The 14,654-nt window shown below is 47.6% G+C and overlaps 1 protein-coding gene across 1 annotated transcript; it reads right to left on the bottom strand.

Annotated features, from left to right (window-relative positions):
• Positions 1-1,708: 1,708 nt before the first annotated feature.
• LOC146356207 (uncharacterized) lies at positions 1,709-14,296 on the bottom strand. The gene is made up of 6 exons (XM_084831722.1): positions 14,224-14,296; positions 12,291-12,811; positions 11,853-11,979; positions 8,405-8,487; positions 7,838-7,964; positions 1,709-4,755 (listed from the first exon to the last, which is right to left on the bottom strand). The coding sequence occupies exons 2-6, from the start codon at positions 12,732-12,734 to the stop codon at positions 3,653-3,655; spliced, it is 1,884 nt and encodes a 627-aa protein (XP_084687848.1). The 5' UTR covers positions 12,735-12,811; positions 14,224-14,296; the 3' UTR covers positions 1,709-3,652.
• Between the last annotated feature and the right edge of the window lie 358 nt (positions 14,297-14,654).

The raw sequence follows: 14,654 nt of genomic DNA on the forward strand, positions 1-14,654 counted from the left end.
CGAAGCTATGGGGTTAGAAGCAGCCCTTTCCCAACCTGGTGCCATCCAGGTGTCTGACTCTAATTCCCATCATCCCCAGGCAGCATGGCCATTTGAGAGTCCCAGTCCAATGCATCTGGACGGCGCCAGGGCAGGCTGGGCAGAACCCTGCCACCTCGATGCCTTGGGTTGATTTGCGAGCACGGTGGGAATGCCAATCTTGGCCAGGAAATGGAGAGAGCAGCAGTTGCCAGAAGAAGACACCATATTCTTATTACTAGACTTTTTATTATTATAATTACACACACAGACAGAGAAAAACTCACAGGCAGATGTAAATAGGTAAATACCATCCCTGTCCCCCCCAATTCTGGGAACCACAACGATCAGTAAAAAACAAAAGAGGGGGTCTGCTTTAGGGCTGGGCAGAGACCCCCCCAACCCAACTCGGAGGCCGCTTCAGGGCTTCTGAGGAGAGCCCCGATTTGCTTTGGGCTGATTCAGGGGGCCTCAGTCTGCTCTGGCCTCCAGATTTGAAGGACTGTCAGAGGACGGTCCTCTAGGAACCTGAGACAAACCCTTCCATCTGACATGCTTGTTATAAAAACCTGTAACTTCCCCCAGTTAATCAGTCATGATTTAAAAGAGGTGGAGATAGATATGACGTTTTGGAGAGAAGCTTAAGGATTTCTTGAAAGACTCAAGTTGAACTAGTTCCCAAATGAACAGTGGACACAAGTTTGGCTTTCCAGCCCTGAATTAAGTATAACAGTACAATAGATATTACTGTATACTAGGGATATGTGAACTCCCACCCCCAACCCCACCCCACCCCACCCCACCATCCAGTCTGGGTGTGTGTCCACCACAGGGATATGCAGGCCGCTTGAGGCTCTGTGGATTTCCCTGGAGCCCTGGTGCTTCCTCCAGATTTTGCGCATGCATTTTCTTCTTTAAACAGGCCAAGATACACTAATTGTGGCTGCAAGCAGCATATCTTGTTACAGCTGTAATTATTGTATTTTATGCCATTTGCAGCTGTGCAGCACTTACTTATACATAAATTGCAGCAGCTTGTGCCAGGGATATTGACAAAGCAAACTGATCAGGCTGGTTTATGTCCCATCCCTGATTGTTGTCAATTGCCCCCAAGGTCTCTTCTGATGACCATGAAGTGTTCCTTTTGTTATTATTACATCTTCCCCCTTTATGTTCAGGAAAGGTTCCTCCTGTGCAAGCACCAGGTCATTACTGACCCCTAGAGGGACATTTTCATGACATACTGTAGTGGGGTGGTTTGCCATTGCCTTCCCCAGTCGTGACTACCTTTCCCCTAGCAAGCTGGGTACTCATTTTACCGACCTTGGAAGGATGGAGGGCTGAGTCGACCTGAGCCAGTTACCAGAGACCCGGCTTCGTGGGGAGAGTCCGGGTCCCTTCTGTAAACAGACTCATTTCACTCTTCATCTCCACCTCCCTACAACTTCTTCGGCAGTTCACAGAGGGAACATTGAGCGTTCAAAACCAACGTAGATCTTGGAGGACGCTTCAGCAAATGCAACATCTGAAACATTTGCAACTGGTTACGTCTGGTGTTCAGATTCTTACATTCGGTTACAAATGGTCGTTCTTTATACAGGAACTTAAGACACCATGGAAAGTTCACCTTGGTCTACACGGCTACATACTTGGGCCTTTCAGGAAGGTTCTAGAAAGAATCTAAGTGAATATAGGAGAAAGGATAGGAATTAAAGGAACAACTTTACAGATTGACAGGCATTTATTTAAAATATTTCTTGGCCGCCTTTCAGAGCAGAAGCCCTCCCAAGGCAGCTTACAACAATAAAATACATAAAAACAATTAAAATATTAAAAGTGATAAAAACGTTAAAACAATAAAAGCCAACAATAAACAATTAAAACCAATAATAAAACAAACAGTGATGTTAACAGCAGCAACAGTAGCAGTCATATCAGTAGAAGGCCAAGGTAAAATAATATGTTTCCAAGCCCTTCTTTAAAGACTGCAATGAGGGAGCATGGCGGATCTTCAACGGCAACTTCCAAAGATGTGGGGCTACTGCAGAGAAGGCCCTCTCATGTGTGTTCACCCACCTGACTGCTCTCACAGGTGGGCAAATGAGAAGGGCCTCTCTTTCTGATCTTAAAGTGTGGGGGCAGGCTGATATGGGTGTAGACGGTCCTTCAAGTAACATGGACCCAAACCGTTTAAGGCTTTAAAGGTCAAAACCAGCACTTTGAATTGGGCTTGGAAATGCACTGGTGCAGTGCAGCTGGCGCAGTATAGGCGTTATATGATCGAATTGGCTCTCCCCCACCAATACTCGGGCAGCCACATTCTGCACAAGCTGGAGTTTCTGAACCATCTTCAAAGGCAGCCCCACGTATAGCACATTACAGTAGTCCAGCCTGGACGTGACTACTGCGTGGATAATTGAGGCAAGGTCCGTCCTCTCCAGATAGGGCCGCAGTTGGTGTACCTGCCTAAGCTGGTAAAAAGCACTCCTGGATACCGCAGCCACCTGGCTTCCCCAGTTAGCTCAGAGTCCAGGAGGGCTCCCAGACTGCGCACTTGGTCTTTCAGGGGGAGTGCAGCCCCATCTAAGACCAGTTGTAAACCTCCATCCGATATATGGAGGAAGGAGGGGATGTGAGGGAATCTAGTCTGATCTAAGCTATCTAAAGGCTTACGAATACATAGCAATAGAAAGCAACGTATAGAAAAATGGCGAAAACGAGAGCAGTGTGCCAGCAGCTGCTCTTCCCGGTGCTCGTGCCTTTTTTAGGGACACAAGAAGCTGCCTGCGCCCGAGTCAGACCCTGGGTCCATCTAGCCCACTGATGGGCAGCAATGTCTCTCCGGGATTTCAGGCAGGACTCTTTCCTAGGTCTACCTGGAGCAGCCGGGGATTGAACCCGGGATCTTCCGCATGCCAAGCACGGGCTCTACCACTGAGTTACGGCCCCTCCGCTAAAACATTGGATAAAATGTGCACGTTCGTTATGAACAGGTGGATCCTAGAAGCACCTTCACCACTTAATTTAAAAACCAAGAACGCCTGGCGGACTGCTCTAGCATTCGAGAGTGGCACTCATTTTCGGGAAGCAAGAGCTTCCCTCATTGGGAACTTCCCATGAAAACTGATTTTGCATTCCACTTATTGGACTTTAAGGGGAGATAAACAGGAGGACTTCTTCACACTGCACATAGTTAAACTATAGAGTTTGCTACTGCAAGACGTAGTAATGGCCACCAATTTGGATGGCTTTAAAGGGGGGTTGGACAAATTCTTGGAGGAGAAGGCTATCAATGGCTACAAGTCCTGATGGCCGTATGCTACTTCCAGTATCAGAGGCAGGATGCACCATTTGCTGGGGAACATGGGCAGGAGGGTGCTGTTGCACTTGTGTCCTGAGTTCCCCATGGGCAGCTGGTTGGCCACTGAGCGAACAGAATGCTGGACTGAGTGGACCCTTGGTCTGATCCAGCAGGGCTCTTCTTACGCTCTTAAGGTGCCACGTGTTTCTTTGTTGCTGTTGCCAAAGATTTAAGTTGGCTCTGGTTCTTTATACAGGCATCCTATAAATGGATTCTAAGATGCGAAGTGAGAACTGCAGTCTCGCTGAAGCACTTTCCGCAGTCCAGACATTTCTATACTTTTCCTGTTCTCTGTGTCCTTTGATGGGAGGCGAGACCTGATCTCTGAGTAAAGCCCTTTCCACATTCAAAATGTCTAAATGGTTTCTTCCCTGTGTGAAGTCTCTGATGTACGGTAAGGTGTGAGCTCTGCCCAAAACTCTTTCCACAGTCCGGGCATTTATACGGTCTCTCCCCTGTGTGTGTTCTCTGATGTGTAGTAAGGCACGATTGAGCGGTAAAGGTTTTGCTACAGTCTGAGCACTTATACGGCTTCTCACCAGTGTGGATGGTTTGGTGTTTAACGAGACTATGCTTCTTAAGGAAGCTCTTTCCACACTCCAGGCACTGATAAGGTTTCTTCCCTGTGTGGATTGTTCGATGGGAAGTGAGTTGGTCTTTCCACATGAAGCTCTCCCCACACTCCAAGCATTTGAATGGTTTCTCCCCTGTGTGGGTTCTTTGGTGCCCAGTGAGGTGTTCCCTCTGACGGAAGCTCTTTCCGCACTCTGCACATCTAAATGGTTTCACTCCTGTGTGAATCCTTTGGTGTTTAATGAAGTTGCCCCTCTGATAGAAGCTCTTTTCACATTCAGGGCATTTAAACAGTTTCTCCCCCGTGTGGGTTCTTTGGTGGCGAGTAAGTTTTCCCCTCCGACTGAAGCTCTTCCCACACTCCAGGCATTTAAATGGTTTCTCCCCTGTGTGGGTTCTTTGGTGCTCAGTAAGTTTTCCCCTCCGACGGAAGCTCTTCCCACACTCCATGCATTTAAAGGGTTTCTCCCCTGTGTGGGTTCTTTGGTGCTCAGTAAGATGTTCCCTCCGACTGAAGCTCTTCCCACACTCCAGGCATTTATATGGTTTCTCACCTGTGTGGGTTCGTTGGTGGTCAGTAAGATGTTCCCTCCGACGGAAGCTCTTCTCACACTCCAGGCATTTAAATGGTTTCTCCCCTGTGTGGGTTCTTTGGTGGCCAGTAAGTTTTCCCCTCTGATTGAAGCTCTTCCCACACTCCAGGCATTTAAATGGTTTCTCCCCTGTGTGGGTTCTTTGGCCAGTAACTTTCTCCTTCAGACTGAAGCTCTTTCTACACTCCAAGCACTGATAAGGTTTCTCACCTGTAAATGACAGTAATCTACATAATAGAATGTTGGCATTCGATGGGACGTCAGAGGTCATTTAGTCCAACCCCCTGTTCATGGCAGGATCTGCAAAGCAGGATGCAGCTACAACAGCCCTGACAGATGGCCGTCCAGCCTCAGCTTAAATATCTCCAAACCAGTGGAGGCTGGTGGCTCCCATTTTGGTGGGGCTGTGAATCCATTCTGGGTTTTACTCAGAACCATCCAGAACTCTAAAGCAGCTATCCAAAGTTTTGGGCTCTAGCCCCAATATAAAGTCAGCATTTTGGATACCTCCGTTAGAGTTCTGGCTAGTTCTGACTAAAACCCAGATGGATTCACAGCCCCACCAAAATCATAGCACCAGCCTCCACTGCTCCAAACCCAAAGTGTGTATTCAGCGCAGGGAAAAGCAGTGTGGTGCCTGTGGGAACCAATGGGCCCCAGACACCTTCCTTGGCACCCACCAAGGCGCCCTTCCCTTCCCTCTTTTTAAAAGAAATCCCACCTGAGATTCCTGTGAAACAGGTTTCTGTTGGTGCGGAAAATTGTTGTTCATGCTAGGGGGCCCAGCCCCCACCTCTGGCTCCGCCTCCCCTGACGGCCATTTTGTGGTGCAGCCCAGGGCAGTTTCTCAAATCTCCAAATAAGCCCACAGGCCCAAAATAGTTGCCCACCCCCCAATTTAGTCCATCAGTATTTCTGGATATTACATATATACATAACATAAAATCAGAAAGAATATTGGCAATATAAACCAGGGGCCCCAACACAGCACCCATGAAGCTCAACCCTCCCTGCCCCCTTCAAAATAAGTGTTCAAAAAAACCTGTACATGGTAACAGTATTCTTCTTTCTCTCCCTTTGTAGCTTCTCATCTTGCTCTTGCTCTTCCCTCTCCTGCTTTACCTGACTATTCCCCCCTCCTGCCCAGCCCCTAGTCTCACTGTTTCTCTCAGCTTCTCCCCCTCTCCCAACCTCTAGTCTCACTCCCTCTTTCGCACACTTTTGACTAGCCAGCCCCCCACGGAAGCCATTAGGTGACAAGCCACATCCTCCATGGGAGCTATTTTGTATTGGTGCCCACAGCAGTTTCTCAAATTCCCAAATGTGCCCACAGGTCCCAAAAGGCTGGGGGCCCTGTCATACACAGTACCCATGCCATTTATCTCCCACCCATTAATTCATTGTGATCGCACCTTAATTGCCACAGCAAAATATCTGGCTGCTTGTTCTGTTTCACCCTTACTTATGCCAGAGATGTGAAGGCCCATAATAAAAACAGAAAAATTTTAAAAATGTTTTTTTCCTGGGTTTTTCCATGTGCTGTTTTTGTTTTTTTCTGAAAAACTGGGAAAATTGAACAGCTTTGGATTATGAAATATTTTCTTTTAGAATTTAAGACAAAGTATTTATATATTGTTACCCACCCTTTACCTCCCCCGACAAATTATTTCTAAAAACTATGAAATATGAACACTTGTATAATAAAACTAGAAATTAAAATATCTGGAAATAATGAAGCCATGGTGAAAAATGTATTTTTGATCCTCCCTCAGACATTCCCAGCATAGTTAGTTCTTTCATTCCTTATTAAAATTATTGGTCTACAGTATTTTTACTGATAGACATTTATGTTCAGTTTCCCAACTGTAGGGCCCTGGGCCTGTAAGCAAGCCAACAGTAGTTTTAGAGGGGCTTAGAGATCCATAATGCTCTCTGCTTTGGTTCATTAATAGCTGCAATCCCTAGAAGTTGGGCCTCTCGGCTCATAAGATGAGGCAAAGGCCGGTGCAGCGCCCCCTTGGCACATTCCATGCTAACGAGCTCTGGTACCATTTATCTTATCAGAGCCCAGGATGTGCCTGAGAGTAAAGCTATGTTCATCTTAAGCCACAGGTCTCCATGCTGAGAAAATTCTGTTGGTCTTGCTTCTGCCAAATATGTTACCAAGCACTGCTGGGCTATGCTGGGAAGGTTGTAGATGAACTCTAATGCTTGTACCTGTCATATTGCCTCACTGCTATGCCTGAATAACATGTACAATATAAAAATCCATCTTGCAGCACAGCTCTTTGTTCAGAGCGTGTCTGACCCAACCTTTGGGTAAGTACTTAAGTGCACTGTAACTACTCAATAAATGTCTCCTTGTAAGCAAACCTGGATCTGACTTATCACTTTCTCGGCACCTGGGCCAACACCTAGGTGTGAGCAGAGTCACCACGGTGCATTCCTGAGGGTCTGGGTTTTGTTCTATAGAGTCCTGTGTTTCTGATGCTGTAGCACTCATTTAATGCAGTTCTAATCTATTCAGGCAAGAATTACACATTTACTAACTGAGTATACTTCTAAAAGTTGTAAAATACAGTAATAATCTTATGAGAAAATTAAGTTGTACATACATAACTTTCGGAACAGAAAGGCTGCTCTATATTCCTAAAGCAGCCCTCCCCAACCTGGCGCCCTCCAGATGTTTTGGACTACAGTGCCCAGCATTCCTGACCACTGGCCATGCTGCCTGAGGATAAATGGGAGCTGAAGCCCACAATATCTGGAGGGCACCAGGCCGTGGACAGCAGAGCAACAACGTGACTTTAGATCTGTAAAGAGAGCTAAAAAAAGAAGCACTGCTTATTTTTCAATTTTTCCAAACTTTCCAATTTTTCTGGAAACTCCCAGAATTCCCCCCCCCCCATGGCTTCATAATTTCCGGAGATTTTACATCTCTAATTATGCCTGCCAACAGGCTTGAAATACCTTTAGCAAAGGAGAATGCACCCCCTCCTGAGACAGTTGGTTCCACTGTCAAACAGCCCTGTCCCTTAGGCATTTTCTTCTAAGGACTTAAAAAAAATGTTAAATACTTTAAAAAACACTTCTTGGCCATGGAACACAACAGGGAAGGGAGGGGCCACACCGGAGTCATTGACCCAGCCTGAAGTCAAGCCAGGAGGCAGGCCCCAAGCCAGGAGCTAAAGGTTTCACCTCCCAAGACAGAGGCCCTAAGAATCGATGGGAAGAAGAGGATGCAGGGTACTGACAAATAACTGGCAATGTCTGGACAAAGGGGACGCCGTACCCAGAGAGGCCACGATCCCAGAGTTCTCCTCCATGACTGCCCTGTGCAGGGCCCTTTGGTCCGGATCCAAGAGAGCCCACTCCTCCTCGGTGAAATGCACAGACACCTCCTCAACGGTTATCCGGCCCTGAAGGAAGGAGAAGAAGAGTGAACGTGACACTTCTTCCCCTTCTAAGGAAAATCCAAAAGGGGACTTAAGGGAAGGAGGGTGCAGGTCAGCTGCAGAACGGAAACCTTTGCGAGCGGCAGCAACAGCCTTCCTAGTGGGCAGCAGCAATGGGAGCCGGAAGATCCTTTCAGGATCAGAGAGACACCCAGGGTTGGATCTGCATAGAAGCTGGATCAACTGCGCTGGCAACAGGAAACTTCCCTGCCCCCTCCTTCCCACAGCAGCCCCTCCAGCTACACAGAGAGTCAGGAGACCCTTCTGAATGGAGGGAGCGGTCAAGTTGAGGGGACGGGGGGATCCCCCAAAATCGGGCATAGAACTTTCGTGAGTGGAGCCTCTTCTCTCATGGAAGGCGGGTCCTGGCTCCAACCCCCATGTCCCCAGGACTCCTTCCCTACCTGGCCTGGCAGCATGGCAGCTCCTTCCACTCTGCCACAAAGCGGAGATGACCCAGAATGCATTGCCAGCATTGCTTCACAGCCTATGAGGGAGACAGAGGCAGATGGAAGGTGTTTTTTAAAATATATATCTATCCTGCCTTTTTTCCCCTTGCAAGGAACCCAAGGCGGCTTACCTGCTGGTCCTCCTCTTGCCTTTAATTTTATCCTCACACCAACCCAGTGAGATAACCTAGGCTGAGAGTCCCTGACTGGCCCAAAGTCACCCAGGGAGCTTCATGGCCAAGTGGGGGCTTGAACCCGGATCTCCACGGGTCCATCAGAGATGCTGTGTATACATTTAGAAGTTGCATTCCTTGCATGGAAAAAATATATATCCCCGCCCCCCCAACGCATGCGCACAGACACACACACACACACACACACACAGGCTCTTGGGCACAAATCAAACGACACATTCAGACATCTAAAGACTTAAATGCTTTAAAACTAGATTTTGCCACTATTTCTAATCACGTTTGGGCGGGGCTGGAGACACACACAGGAAGCGGCCTGAAACGGAGCCAGACTGTTGGACCTTGTAGCACAGTACTGTCAACATCGGGGAAGGAGCAGCTCTGGCCCAAGGATGCCTCAGATGGCCCCACCCCTTTCCTGACCCCACCCCTTTCCCAGTGGGTTCCCCTGCTATTGCCGTTCCCCTCCCTCCCACCTCATTTCTAAAAGCTTGGTATGTCTCTCCTACGGCTTAGTGACTGGTAGTGCGAGCTTCAAGCTCAAATATGCTGGTATTTTTCCTCTGCCCTATGTTGCCTTCAGCACTACCCCCCACTAGAATGTTGCATGCATTTGTGTTATATGACTCTATATTTTCTGGAAAGTAGATCTAGAGAATTTGTGGTATGAGTGACAGGAGTTGTGATGTATTTGCATATGTGAGATGATTGGCTGAGTGAGTGAGGGTGTGTCAAACGGTGTGATATATAAAGAGGGGGTTGTGATTGCATAGTTTAGATAGGACCGGATAGGGGATGGACAAGGAAGAGACAGATGGTGAAGAGACAGAGAGTGGCTAAGATTTGTGTGTACAGGATTAAAGAGGTAATTAAGTGTGGTTCAGTGGCAGAGAGTGTATGTGTGTGTGTGTGCGCACATGCACGCACACGTATATATGCTTTTAAACTGTCTTATTTACTTAATGCTGTAAATGATAAATATTCTATGTTCTATACATACGGACATAAGAACAGCCCTGCTGGGTCAGACCAAGGGTCCATCTAGCCCAGCATTCTGTTCACACAGTGGCCAACCAGCTGCCCACAGGAAACCCTCAAGCATCACCATCTCGCCCATGTTCCCCAGCAACTGGTGTACACAGGCTCACTGCCTCTGATATTGGAGGTAGCACATAGCCATCAGGACTAGTAGCCATAAATAGCCTTCTCCTCCAGGAATCTGTCTTAACACTTTTAAAGCCATCCAAATTGGTAGCCATCACTACATCTTGTGGTAGTGAACCTCATAGTTTAACTCTGCACTGTGTGAAGACGTCCTTCCTTTTATCTGTCCTGAATCTCCCACCAATTCCAGTATTTTGAATGGGGGAGAAAAATGTCTCCCTCTACACAATGCATAATTTTGTACACCTCTATCATGTCTCCCCTCACCCTCCTTTTTTCCAAACTAAACAACCCCTGCTGTTGTAACCTTCTCTCGTAGGGGAGTTGCTCCAGCCCCTTGATCATTTTAGTTGCCCTTTTTCCAGCTCTACAATATCTTTTTTCAGGTGTGGTGACCAGAACTGTACACATTATTCCAAGTGTGGCCACACCATAGATTTGTATAGGGACAGTATGATATTGGCAGTTTCATTCTCAATTCCTTTTCTAATTATGCCTACCATGGAGTTTGCCCTTTTTACAGTGGCCACACACTGGGCTGACATCTTCACTGAGCTGTCCACCACAACCCCAAGATCTCTTTCCTGGTTGGTCACTGCTAGCTCAGATCCCATCAGGCTTTACTTGAAGTTGTGATTTTCTGCCCCAACGTGCATCACTTTACACTTGCTTACAATGAACAACATTTGCCATTTAGATGTTCATTCTCCCAGTTTGGAGAGATCCTTTTGGACCTCTTCACAATCCCTTTTTGTTTTAACCACCTTAAATAGTTTGGTGTCATCTGCAAACTTGGCCACTCCTAATTCCAGATCATTTATGAACAGGTTGAAAAGCATTGGTCCCAATACAGATCTCGGTGGGACCCCACTATTGACTTCCCTGCATTGGGAGAATTTACCATTTGTTCCTACTGTCTGCTTTCTGTTCTTTAACCACTTACTGATCCATAAGAGGACGTGTCCTCTTATTCCATGACTGCTAAGTTTGCTCAGGAGTCTTTGGTGAGGGACTTTGTCAAAAGCCTTTTGGAAGTCCAAGTAAACAGTGTCTACCAGATCACCCCTGTCTACATGTTTATTGACACTCTCAAAGAACTCTAAAAGGTTAGTGAGACAGGACTTACCTTTGCAGAAGCTGTGTTGTTTTTCAGCAGGGCTTGTCCTTCTGTATGCTTACTAATTTTATCTTTAATAATGCCTTCAACCAATCTACCCAGAACAGACGTTAAGCTAATGGACCTGTAATTTCCTGGATCCCCCCTGGATCCCTTTTTGAAAATTGTTGTTACATTGACCATCTTCCAGTCCTCTGGTATAGAGGCTGATCTTAGGGCCATGTTGCCTATTTTGGTTAGAAGATCAGCAATTTCATATCTGAGTTCTTTGAGAACTCTAGGATGGATACCAACTGGGCCCAGTGATTTATTTGCTTTCAGTGTATCAATAAGGTTGAGAACTTCATCTTTCATCACCACTATTTGCCTCAGTTCCTCAGACACCCTTCCTGAAAACATCAGTTCAGGCACAGGTATTTGTCCTATATCTTCTGCAGTGAAGACAGATGAAAAGAATTCATTCAGTTTCTCTGCAATCTTTTTGTCCCCCTTCGTTACACCTACGGCTTGTGGCTACAAAAGGGTAAAGCAATAAAGAGAATAATATAAGTCGGGAGAAAAGCCAATGTGTCCTCACAGATCATGAAGTAAAAGGGTTGGACCTGAGGAAAAGGTCCTGGTGGCAGCGTTCCTGTGTGTGGTGGAAGGTGTTGCCTGTTGTGGGAAAGGCCTTATTGAAAAGGCCTTTCTCACTGGTAAACAGGCCACATGGCCCCCGAGAGCTTCTCTGAGACTGGATCCTGGCTCTGGAACAGGATTCTTTCCCAGTCCTACCTGGGAACCTTTTGGACACAAAGCATGTGCTCTGTTATCAAACTACGCCCCTTCCCAAACGCTTTAGCTGGGTTCAGAGGAAAAGAGAAGCAGCTCACAGGTTTTTGGCCTCTTCTAGACAGGGAGGCCAAGTGCAGAGGAGACACAATAGTCTTACCCAGGGAGGTGGCCCCTCCGCCAGCCTCCGGCACAATCCACCTGGACGGCTCTCTCTGTGGGGTGCCCGACAGAGCCTTCTCGGCCTCAGGGAAATCAGCAGCCTCTTGTGCCAATGGCTCCTGGACCTGAAACAGCAACAGGGATCCCAGACAGGAAGTGGGAAGAAGGCTTAGAAAAGGAAGGGGACATGCAAAGGACAGGGGAGTTTGGTGAGGAAAGGTGTTGGGTTCTTTTGGGACAGCCTTTCGCAACCTGGGGCCTTACAGATGTGTTGGGACTATCACTCCCAGAATGCCACAGCCAGACATATCAGCTGGAGCATGCTGGGAGTTCTAGCCTAGGAAATCTGGACAGCCTCAGGTTGGGGAGGGCTGTTTTAGGATGTCCTCGCTCACACCCCCAGCCATTTGAAGCCACCAGGATGACACCATCTCACCTGGTGCTTTTCTTGCCTCTTCTCATCTGCCTGGCTCAGGAGGAAACCTTCTGCCAGGGCCACCGCCTGGGAGCTGGTCTCTGGTCCACATTCTCTCACCCAGCTCTCCATCTCCAGCGGAAGGATGGTCAGGAACTGTTGTAGGATCACCAGGTCCAGGATCTGACTTTTGGTGTGTCGCTCTGGCTTCAGCCACCGACGGCAAAGATGGTGAAGTCGGCTGCAAACCTCTCGGGGGCCCTCGGCTTCCTGGTAGCAAAACTGCCTGAGATGCTGGTGCTGCACATCTGAGGTGAAGGGGTCTTCACCCAGCACCTTCTGGACAGTTGCTTCCCAGAATTCTCTGCTGCTCCCAACCTGGATGGTATGGGGGGCTTTTCTTGCCTCTGGGCCAGCTGAGTTTTGGTTTTCTGTCTCCATCTTGTTGTCCAAGGCAGCCTCCATCAGGGTGGATAGATCACCTTCACCTTTTGCCAAGTGGTTTAAGGCAGGAACTGTTGTAATTGCTGGGGCTATTAAATCTTGCAAAGCCAACATGTCAAGGGAAAGATGAAAAAACAGTCAATTCCTGCAAATGACAGGGTCTCTTCCCTGCAGGAAAGGAGTCAAAACCTCAAAGAGGAGCCAGAAATTGGGGAAAGGTTCCTTCACCTATGCGACTGAGAATTAAGTTTTAATTTATTGAAAATAAAACTGCCACGTTCGTATTCCCCTTATACAAATCCATGGTGCAACCTCACTTACAATACCATGAACAGTTTTGGTCACTGCACCCAAAAAAGGATATTATGGAGTTGCAGAAAAGGGCAACTAAAATGATCAAGGGCCTGGAGTAATATGCTTTGGAGGGAAGTTTACTACAGCTGGGACAGCTTAGCGTAGAAAACAGGTGAGTGAGGGGAGATATGACAGAGGTGTACAGAATTATGCACAGTTTGGAGAAAGCGGATAGGGAGACATTTTTCTCCCTCTCTCAAAATACTAGAACCCAAAGGGCTCATCCCAAGAAGCAGATTGGTGGGAGATTGGCTGGGGAATGTCGTGAGCTGTAGGACTTTTTTCTGTCTAAACAGGCATAGGATTGTGCCTTAAGTTTTCTATGCCAGCGAAGAATCAGTGTTTAAGACTCCTTCCTTAAAATATAGGAATATTCACACTGTTGCCTGATTTGCACATTTGCACCATTGCTTACGGAACAGATGAAGTGCCGCCCGTGGGAGATGTGATTTAAACAAATTCTTTGAATCCGCTTCCCTTTTTTCTCCCCCTTGCTAATTTAAATCACCATTTATATTTACTTCATTTATATGTTGTTTGTGTATATTTATTTATTTATTTATTTATTTATTGCATTTATACCCCGCCTTTCTCCCTCTCGCAAGGAACTCAAGGCGGCTTACATTCTCCTCCTCCTCACCGTTGTATCCTCACAACAACAACCCTGTGAGGTAGGTTGGGCTAAGAGTCTGTGACTGGCCCAAAGTCACCCAGTGAGCTTCCATGGCCAAGTGGGGACTAGAACTGTCCAAGTGGGGACAGTATATCGTCTGTGTGCTTTTATGTAAATGGATTTTAAACGTTGTCCATTCTATTTCAATGTTTTAACTTCTGCAAACTGCACAGAGAGCTTCGGCCATGGGGCAGTAGAGAAATGTAATAAATAATAACAATAACAATAATATATGGTTAATTTACACTTGTCCCCCACCCAGTCGGCTGCACAGGCCTTAGGGGAGGCAGGCGGAGCGCCAGAACTCCTGTCTCAGACCCTCCTCGGCCTGCCCAAGCAGGTCGGCGCCCTCCTGCCCCCCGCCCCATGCACTGGCCGGGCATCTTCCATCCAGGGGTCCCCCCACCCCTCTGCCGCCTGGCCTCGCCCCGCCTCCCCCTGGCAGCCCCTGCGCCCCCTCCCCAAATACGCCTCGCCACTCACCGGAGCGCAGGGGGGCCGCGGAGGCCGAGAGCTGATGGGGAACACAAGCCCCCACCCCCAGACCCTGGGAAGGAGGATGGGCCGGAAGTGACGGTCTCAATTCGCAGATACACCCCCCCAAGGTATCCTAAGTCTATGGCCACTTCCTCTTTACCCCTCTAGGAGCGCCAGCTCGCCACCTTTAACCCCGCAGGAACCTTCTCCAGCAACAAAATGATTTGGTCATGTTGCCTCCTGTCCGGGAAAAGCAATTAGCAGAGAAAAAAGCAAAACAAAGGGCAAAACAGAACGAGCGTTTACCAGGCCCACAGGCCAGCTGAAAAGAGGCCACTCTTCAGAGAAAGAAAGAAAAACGGTTTTACTCACAAATATTCTTGCATATAAAAGGCAGGCACAGCGTAGCGTTTCAAAAAGAGTTTGCTCTGTCCATT

This window comes from Heloderma suspectum, chromosome 2, assembly GCF_057233095.1.
Source record: "Heloderma suspectum isolate Gila_16-S chromosome 2, 16-S_ref, whole genome shotgun sequence".
Taxonomy (NCBI): Eukaryota; Metazoa; Chordata; class Lepidosauria; order Squamata; family Helodermatidae; genus Heloderma; species Heloderma suspectum.